Source organism: Lissotriton helveticus, chromosome 11 (genome assembly GCF_964261635.1).
Source record: "Lissotriton helveticus chromosome 11, aLisHel1.1, whole genome shotgun sequence".
Lineage (NCBI taxonomy): Eukaryota > Metazoa > Chordata > Amphibia > Caudata > Salamandridae > Lissotriton > Lissotriton helveticus.
In genome coordinates, this window is record NC_136072.1 from 828725157 (window position 1) to 828734941 (window position 9785).

Consider the following 9785-nt stretch of genomic DNA (forward strand, 5'->3'; position numbering starts at 1 on the left):
CAGGCACGGGCAAGATTTACAAGGGATTATGTACAGGACAGGGCCACCTGGACCACTGTCAGGGGTATGCACTTTTTAGAAATAATACTTGTAGGTATAACACTTAGCACATCAACATATAATGACTGTAACACAGAAAATAGTTAATGTAGCATACCACCAGTAACTACTGGTAAAGGGTAAATACCTCCTACGCCACCCTAAACACTGTAGGGAAATCACGCAGGGAACTAGGACCTTATCATCAGGACCTATGGAAGGAAAACCTATCACCTAAGCAAGTCACATTTAGCAAAGGGAAGGAAACCTAAAATAATCACCTAGGCAAGTCACATTTAGCAAAGGCAATAAAACATCAACATTCCTCTAAGCAGGTCACTTTTAGCAAAGGGAAATAAAAGCACAAGGCATTACCTAAGCAGGTCACTTTTAGCAAAGGTAACGACATAACAATCCTCTAAGCAGGTCACTTTTAGCAAAGGGGATAAAACAAACAATTACCTAAGCAGGTCACTTTTAGCAAAGGTAATAACATACATTCCTCTAAGCAGGTCACTTTTAGCAAAGGGGAATAAAAACAAAGAATCACCTAAGCAGGTCACTTTTAGCAAAGGTGATAAAACAAACAATTGCACATGAAACATTAAAACACATTCAGAGGTGCAGGTAGAACATTTGCGCAGAAATCACATAAGCAGTAAATCATAAATTGCGCAGGGTGCACATGGCACAACACTAGAATTGTCCCCCAGGCCAACTGGCCTCGCAAGGGGCTGGAATGCCCTGAGTCCAATGTCAGGGAAGGCTGCGCAGGCAGCCAAGAACAAAGCCTAAACGTAGCAACTGTCCACTAAGTGCTGGACAGTTGTAAATAGCAGGTAGGCAAACGTTGGAGCCACGTGGGCTCAAGAACACTGGTGGGGAGGAGACACTGTGTGGGAGCCTCGGGGCTACTGACCACACTCGTGTCCCCAGAGCCTCTCTGGCTCGCAAAACAAATGTGCTGGCACCAAAGAGCTTCTGCGCTCTAAACCAATGATGGGCGCTCAAGAGCCTCTCTCAGGGCTCAATGGGCCAGGGTGCCGGCACTCGAGCCTCTCGGGGCTCAAAGAACAAATGCAGGTCCCTGGAGCCTCGTGGGCTCTTAAAACGAATGCCCCCTCGAGCCTCTGGGCTCGTAATTATACATAGGGCGGGAGCCTCGCAGGCTCGACAAAGATCAATTGCCCCCGGAGCCCTTGGCTCCCACAACGAAATGCTGCCCACGTTGGAGCGGCCCTCTGCCAACTGGGGCCGCTCGGGAACAAAGAGGCACGCATCCGCACTCACCGGCTGCTTCCCGGGCGGCGCTTCTCACTCTCGGTCGGCTCTCCTTCTGGGCGGCTTGGCGGTCTCCTGGGTGCACACGGGGAAGCCCTCGAGGCTTGGCCAATCCCTGTGCGGCCCCGGGATGACGCTACGGGAGTCCCTGAGGTCGGGACCAATCACAGAGCTTCTGTCCTATGACGCGAGGGAATCTCCGCCGGCTGGGCCAATCCCAGCGCGGCCCCCTCGTGACGTCAGTGGCTGCCTCCTCTCGCCTTCTCCTCGATCCTGGGACTGCGGCGGTGAAACAACGGGGCAATGCCGGGTGGGCACCGGCGTCAAATTAAATATAAAGCGAGGTGGGCACTCGCTCGGCCTGGCAAAGCGCTCCAAAGCGCTAGAATCAAAATAAAGCGCACCCAGCGCTTAGGGGTAAAATAAAGCGCTCTTCAGCGCTAGGAGTAAAAGGAAAAGCGCTCCACAGCGCTAGTGGGCAAATAAGTGCTCCCAAGCGCTAAGAGTAAAGCAAAGGTTCCAGCAGGGTCTGGGGGAAGGCAGGGGGGCAAGGCAGGGCCAGAGCCAGCACACTGGGTCTCCAGGCAGGGAGACACTCCAAGTGGCGGTCCTCCTGGCCCCAGCAGCAGCAACAGCCCCCTCTGGCAAGGATCCAAAAGTAGAACAATTTCTGTGGGGACACAGCCCCTTCTTATACTGTGAAATCCTTTGTTTCAGGGTGCAGGGTGGGGGGAAACCAGTTGCAGCTGGCTTGGGAGTACCCTTGATGGCCCAACCACCCCTTTCATTCACTGGGGAGGCTTGGGTCGTTAGACAAACCACAGGGGGGCGGAGCCAGCATTGTGTGGGGAAAACCCCAGCCCATCAAGGACCCAGGTGCACTCCTCCCACACATCACTCATGCTGATCTCACACTCCCCACCGGGCAGACCCATCCAGACTTCCTGGAGCCTGGCATGCCAGCCAGCTCCAGCCAATCACCCTCCAGCACCCTCACTGCACACATACATCAATGTCCAGAAGTAGCACTTCCCTTCTAGACACATCCATGCCGCATACACCATCTCGCAGCATTCATTCTCACGAGTTCATACACACTAAACTCGAGCCTGCACTCCCCACACATCAGGAACTACCAGGGCACACACATTCCCCATGCATTCCTATGGGAGGGCAGGCCAGCCATACTACACGCACGCACTTTCACTCTGGGACACAGGGAAAAAGTGCGCAGAGACCCAAAAATCACTACACGGGGTCACAAATAAACCAAAAAGATTAGGGGTGAACCTGCCCTAAGGCCCAAGTCCAACACCAACTAGCTAAAAAGTCTTTGCCTAGTAGATTTAAAGCACATTCAAAAAGGGGGAAGGCTGCAACTGCATCAGATTCTAAAGCAGATACTCAAGTAGGACGGGCTTCTTTCAGGACCTTTTTAGGTGATTGTTGGAGCTGTTTTTTTTCACGTCCGCATGGGGCTTGCTGTTCTATTCAGTGTCTATGACGATTGATGTGGATCCCCTGGCAGCGGCTGCTCCTCCGCTATGGCGGAGGAGCGTCGACCCCATCCCCCCTCCCCCTGCCTCTGAGAGCCAGCTGAGGGAGGGAAAAATAAAATGATGATAAAAACCATTTTATCCTCATTTTATTTTTCTTTCCGCACTTGAGCCAGCAAGCAAGCCAAGTCTGGGTGGGTCGGGCCATGACGAGAGCAGGGGGATGAGTAGTGCACACTGTAAGTGCTCATGACGGTTTGGCCAGGTGTCTAAGGCCGGTCAAACTGTCATGCGCACTTTGAACTCTCTCCAACCGAGCTGTGCTGCACAGCTGGATGAAGAAGACACACAGGCTCCTAGAACCTGTGTAAGCGTAAAACCAGGCCAATCACGCCACGGCTCTCTCATGCTGTATTAAAGAGGGCACTTTCTCACACAGTATGAGAGCAACTCCGTGATTGGCGTCTAGGATCCTGGCAGTGTGGGCGAGCCCTCGGAGAATCTGACTGAAACAGAAGAACCCTGAGATGGCAGCTTTTTTAGGTCTCGGCTAGCCGCGCGAAGCGCGTCTCCGCCGAGCCCCTTTTGTCGGCATGTGTGCTTCCCAGGAGACAGTCCTGGCCGCGCGCATCGCCTTGGAGGCGATTTGAAAGTGACACGCGCACGCGAACGAGCGCTGCGGCCAGGCACGGTCTCCTGTGAAGCACACACGCATGCGCATACACACATCAAGTGCTTCGTGAAATTGCAGATGACGGTAAGTGGATTTATTTACATTGCGTGTGTCCTCTTTTCCCGCCTCCACCCCTGGGGCAATCCCTCGTCTATCCTTGCTCCCCGAACACCAGCCCAGCTCCCTCCCAAGCTCCGGCTGCGGCTTTACCTTTGCAGCGGCGCCGAACCGGATGCGCGCTCAGATCTGCAGAAGGAACGGATCCCACGGAAATGTAACCGGGAGAGCGAGCGAGCTCCGCCGGGAGGCTCACATCGAGAGGCGCGGGGAGTGGGGCAGCTGCAGTGCGCTTCCACCGACTGCAGGGGGGCATCACCGAGCGGCTTGCCGAGGAAAGCGGTGGGAGGCAGGGGCCGAGCTTGCGGGAGGAGGGAGGAGAAACGAGAGCGCGCTCGAGGGCCTGACTGACAGAAGCACGAGGAGGCAGGACTTCTCACGAAAAACAGAATTGAGCTCTAGTTGACACCCCCGGGGTACCAAAGAGTTGTCGGCGTGAAGGAGTAGAAACGTCTCGCCCTGTGGGTATTAACATTTTAAAACTTGGTGACGCTACTCTCGTAAGTTAATAAAACGTTGCCCATCGCAAATCATACCCAAGCCACCACGCGTACCTCTAGAAAACGGACCCCTCAGCTTGTGATATACCAGACCCGACCCTTTAGTGAAGATATGTTAGGAGCTCAGGCTCTTGAAGTTTTAAGGCTAGCCTGACTCAAAGAATGAAGGCGGTGTTCTTACCCTTGTTGCACGGAACCACCGAATACTAAAGGGCACTAAAGATGGAACTAAAAAGTAGCAAGTGAGTAGTGAGTGCAGAGTAGTGAGTGCAGAGTGAGTGTGTAGAGTAGTGAGTGCAGAGTGAGTGTGCAGAGTAGTGAGTGCAGAGTGAGTGTGCAGAGTAGTGAGTGCAGAGTGAGTGTGCAGAGTAGTGAGTGCAGAGTAGTGAGTGCCGAGTGAGTGTGCAGAGTAGTGAGTGCAGAGTGAGTGTGCAGAGTAGTGAGTGCAGAGTGAGTGCCGAGTGAGTAGTGAGTGCCGAGTGAGTAGTGCGTGCCGAGTGAGTAGTGAGTGCAGAGTGAGTGTGCAGAGTAGTGAGTGCAGAGTAGTGAGTGCAGAGTGAGTGTGCAGAGTAGTGAGTAGTGAGTGCAGAGTAGTGAGTGCAGAGTAGTGAGTGCAGAGTAGTGAGTGCAGAGTAGTGAGTGCAGAGTAGTGAGTGCAGAGTAGTGAGTGCAGAGTAGTGAGTGCAGAGTAGTGAGTGCAGAGTAGTGAGTGCAGAGTAGTGAGTGCAGAGTAGTGAGTGCAGAGTAGTGAGTGCAGAGTAGTGAGTGTGCAGAGTAGTGAGTGCCGAGTGAGTGTGCAGAGTAGTGAGTGCAGAGTGAGTGTGCAGAGTAGTGAGTGCCGAGTGAGTAGTGAGTGCAGAGTAGTGAGTGCAGAGTGAGTGTGCAGAGTAGTGAGTGCAGAGTGCAGAGTAGTGAGTGCAGAGTAGTGAGTGCAGAGTGAGTGTGCAGAGTAGTGAGTGCAGAGTGAGTGTGCAGAGTAGTGAGTGCAGAGTGAGTGTGCAGAGTGAGTGTGCAGAGTGAGTGTGCAGAGTAGTGAGTGCAGAGTAGTGAGTGCCGAGTGAGTAGTGAGTGCAGAGTAGTGAGTGCAGAGTAGTGAGTGCAGAGTGAGTGTGCAGAGTAGTGAGTGCCGAGTGAGTAGTGAGTGCCGAGTGAGTAGTGAGTGCAGAGTAGTGAGTGCAGAGTAGTGAGTGCAGAGTAGTGAGTGCAGAGTAGTGAGTGCAGAGTAGTGAGTGCAGAGTAGTGAGTGCAGAGTAGTGAGTAGTGAGTGCAGAGTAGTGAGTGCAGAGTAGTGAGTGCAGAGTAGTGAGTGCAGAGTAGTGAGTAGAGTAGTGAGTAGAGTAGTGAGTGCAGAGTAGTGAGTAGAGTAGTGAGTGCAGAGTAGTGAGTAGTGAGTGCAGAGTAGTGAGTGCAGAGTAGTGAGTGCAGAGTAGTGAGTGCAGAGTAGTGAGTGGTGAGTAGTGAGTGCAGAGTAGTGAGTGGCTGGCCCTGTTTCTAGCTCAAGCGGCACCGGTACCTGTAGTCTAAAGATAATACCTCTGCCTCAAGTGAAGTACTCTGGTACCCAAGGATGACTAGCGAACAATATTATTCACAACGTTGCTTACTATTCAGCAACATTTGACAGTTTGCAATCAATCTTTATAAAACAATTCAGAGTTTGATAACAAATTAATGCAACACATTGTAATATACAATGCCAATAGCTCAAACTTTAATGCTGCGAGACCTATTGCATTGTAAATGCTTGTTTTGTTTTGTTTTTTGTTATTTAAACCCACCACCTATTAAGAAGAGCATCCACTGCTGTCTCTTGGAAGAGAAGAAAAAGCTGTTTACCGGTTATCCTAGTTCTCTTCCTGGGGAATCCACATCAAAGTCATAAGCAACCCTCCCAACTCCTCGGACGGATATTATTACAGCTCGCACAATTGTTTCATCCAGGATTCCTAATCTCTGTAAAATGACCTGACCTAACTGTTACCTGTGAGGCACGATGAAATACGGGAGTACTGTGAGGTTCTTAAAGGCACAGTGCCAGTTTTCGCTACTATTTTTCTATGATAATTTTTTATGAATGAGACATTTCCATGTGATTGTATTCTTTTATGTAATCTGGCCATTTGTAGCTTTGGTTTAGGCTGCATATATATATATATATATATATATATATATATATCATTACTAGGTATGGCATTGTTTTCTGAATTACCATCCTAAGTAGCAAAATGTGAACAGTATTTCTGTATTATGCAGTTATTTTGTACTGTTTAGGGCTGTACTGTTTCGAACACTCTTTTAGAAAGATTTTGTCTTAATTCTGGGTTTTTTTTAAGAATCAAAAATGTGATTTAAAAAAAATATATAATTTGAGTATGAATTTTAAATATTATATTTATGAATATTTATGTACAGGCCCGGTGTAACTCAAAGAGATGAGGTCACCATTTGCTACAGGGTAGTATTTCTTCTATTTTGTTGCCTGCCAAGCTCTGATTGATTTGCACTTGCACTTTGAATACTGGTCCTATCCTAACGCAACATGTCATGTGATCAAGCTTCAGGGGAAGCGAAACGCGTTATGGCGGACAGGCTGGGCGTGAATAAAGCACTCTAATCTTGCACAAATATATTGGGTCTGCTCTTCGTCATTGTTCGAGTGAAGAACGGTTGGTGGTGACGACTTACTATATATATATATATATATATATATATATATATATATATATATATATATATATATATATATATATAGAGAGATATAAATATATATATATATATATATATATATACACACACATATATATATATATATATATATATACACACACATATATATTTTTTGTTGTGTTTTCTTTTGTTTGTTTTTCAAAGACTGATCCAGGATCCCCGCACATGGGTGGGGCTATTCAGTGTTTATGACTTTGATGAGGATTTCCTTGGAAGAGAACTAGGATTACAGGAATGCAGCTTTTCCCTCTCATGCATTTGTGAATGTTGTCTTTAATTAATTCATAGGGCCTGTCATTGTCATTGAGGCTTAATACAAAAGGTACCAATGGAAGTATTAAAAAATCTAGCATGGCTGCTGGTGGAAAGTCTTACGGGTCATTTACTCATTCACTGTTGTGAAAACGTAGCAAACTACTGAACCAGTGACTAAAAAATAGTGTTACAAGTAAAAATTATGTTAAGGATTTCCAGGCCTGATATCAATGAACATGCTAATGGTGAGTCCAGAAAGCTAAGGATACAGGTAAGTAACTTTTTCAAGTTGAAACTGCAGGATCCAGGTTCTTGGTATTTAAACTGCTGCAATATGCTTGTGGATACATTTATGTTGGGGGTGCCCTTTTGAAATCTGAGCAGAAAAGCCTGGGTAAAGTTTGCTGTATTTCATCTGGGAGGGGTTCATTCTGCTGTATTAAGTCCTGAGCATTCTGTTTTTAATACTGGGTTTTGGCACACCAACAGTACAGCAAAAGGACTGGCACAGGCGTGTTCCTAGTTTATGTATGCCAACTTCATATGCCGTACTGGTCTCAAAGGTGTAACAAAGTGAGCTTAGTAATGATGAATCTCCCAAAACCCTTTCCACGCAAGCTCAAATTGTTTCTTTTCTCTGCAGTGACCACAACCAGCCCTCCAAAAACACTGTATGTCATGTCAGATGCCAAACTGTCTGCCCTAACAAGATCTGTGAGCCCAGGCGCCTCTTCATCACCTCTGAAACCGGTGGCAATTCCAACCTCAATTAGTGTTTCTAGTGGACCTGTGACCTTCACTACAGCTACCTTGGGTGGTGCAGGGAATCAACCATGTACCATGGTACTGTCAAAGGTGGGCTCTATGCTGCAGGGGATACATAAGGCTGTGATCCTCACTCCCACCAAGAACAATGGAAACCAGAGCCTGCTGGGAGAGAAGGCAGGCATCCCAATCACAAGTCATTCCATGGACTCTGTAGGTAGGGTGCCTTCTGTATTGGAAGATGGAAGCACAGTTTTTCAGAGCCGTGATACTTTCAACAGACCTGGAATGTCCAACACAGCACCCACTACCACGATCATCACGCTGACAGGCAGCACCATGGTCACCCCATCTATCATTACAACTGTGGGTCCTCTGCCTAGTCCAAAGCCACAGTGAAGAGTGGTTACAATTGATCAAAATTATTCTGAAAGAAAAGACTGGCTGTATGAGCTTATTTGCTTTCTTTGTGCATTTGCCTAACCTTCATCCTACAATCTTAAATCTTGCCACCACCCAGCTTTTCTTTATCTGGTTCAAAATGTACTAACATCTGATTTGCCCCTTCTCAGCCTCTCTTTTGCTCCTCCTCTAAACATCATCCATGTTTCCATGTTCTGTTGACTTCCAATGTTTCACTTTCTTCTACTACTTGTTTTTTTATTGTTTAATAAATGTCTTGGTTTATTAAATGTATTGAACTTACAGAGAAAACTTCTATTTTTCATCCATGTTCTTCTGTACTGTTATGAGTATTGCTAGGTCAGCTGTTTCTGTTTCATGTTGCAACTTCGGATTTGTTGAGCTCTCTATCAATTCACCCTCACCAGATTGATAACTTCAGAGCAATCCTAAACTGTCAGTTTGGCTTGTGGAGAAAAGTATTAAACTAAAATTGCAGTTTCATTTTCATTCAAAAGTCGTTTTCTAAAATGAGAAGTCATGAAAAAATGTACGTAACTGGAGCACCCACAAGAAGGGTGAATAGCTCTTTAAAGATTTGTTTCTACTGCGAGTGGTGTGGGTTTCGTGGGTTCTGTGGCTTCCTTTAAATTTCTTTCCCCATCACTAGTTCTGGACTTGATTTTACTAAAAAAAATATATAGACACACAAACACACATACATACACAATCACTAACAAGGGCTTTCAGACAGCCCTCTTCATCTATTGTGCTGTTGTCATTCACCTTTTTCTTCCATTCACAACCACATACAACATACAGAACCATGTACCACAAATGTCAGTTGGTCAGCCCACTTCAGCCACTGGCCAGCTTTACTGCGAGTGGTGATACTCTGCTCTTTCACTAGAGCACAATCACACACAAAATAGTTCCCTCGGTGAGAGGGAGTACTACGGCAGTGTGTGATTTTTGAGACAAATATATTTCTGCTTATAGCTTATTCTTTCAGAAAAGACATTGGCAAAGCCAAAAGGCTGGCAGCCAGCATCAGACCTGGTGTATTTGCCAATGCCTGTGGTTGTGTTTTTTGGCCCATGGGAAATGTTTTCACTTCAGGTGAGTGAACAGTTTCATGTGGACCGTCTCCAATGTATTGACATAGCTGTTACTGGCTTTTCATACTTTTCTGTATCTAATATGAATCTGTCTTGGAACGTTTGTTATTGGTTTAGAGTACCTTTTTCTCCAGGAAATAATAATTTATGGCGCTGAACAATGAATTGCCCCACTGAGGCTTTGGATCCTGAAGCACTTTTTAGGTCTCGTGGCAATTACAGCGTGAAGCGCTGTCTCGCCAAAGATCTATTGTCAGCGACTGTGCTTCCCAGGAGACAGCACCTGGCCACGCGCATTTCCTCTCCGAGAAGGCGATCGGAGCGGGCCACGCGCACGCGAACGTGCTCGCTGCTGTCTCCTGGGAAGCTCCAACACCACACACGCATGCGCATACACACAGACACACACACG

The 9785-nt window shown here is 47.4% G+C and overlaps 1 protein-coding gene across 12 annotated transcripts in view; it reads left to right on the plus strand.

Moving 5' to 3' along the window:
* The window catches only part of KANSL3 (KAT8 regulatory NSL complex subunit 3), a 517274-nt gene extending 508515 nt beyond the window's left edge, over positions 1–8759 (plus strand). For 11 of the 12 annotated variants that reach the window (XM_078666984.1, XM_078666988.1, XM_078666986.1 and 8 more), the window contains one exon: positions 7732–8759. In XM_078666984.1, coding sequence (XP_078523110.1) covers positions 7732–8252 — 521 coding nt within the window. In that variant the 3' untranslated portion in view covers positions 8253–8759. The remainder of the gene's footprint in view (positions 1–7731) is intronic. The other variant, XM_078666989.1, reaches the window with a different exon arrangement.
* The last annotated feature ends 1026 nt before the right edge of the window (positions 8760–9785 follow it).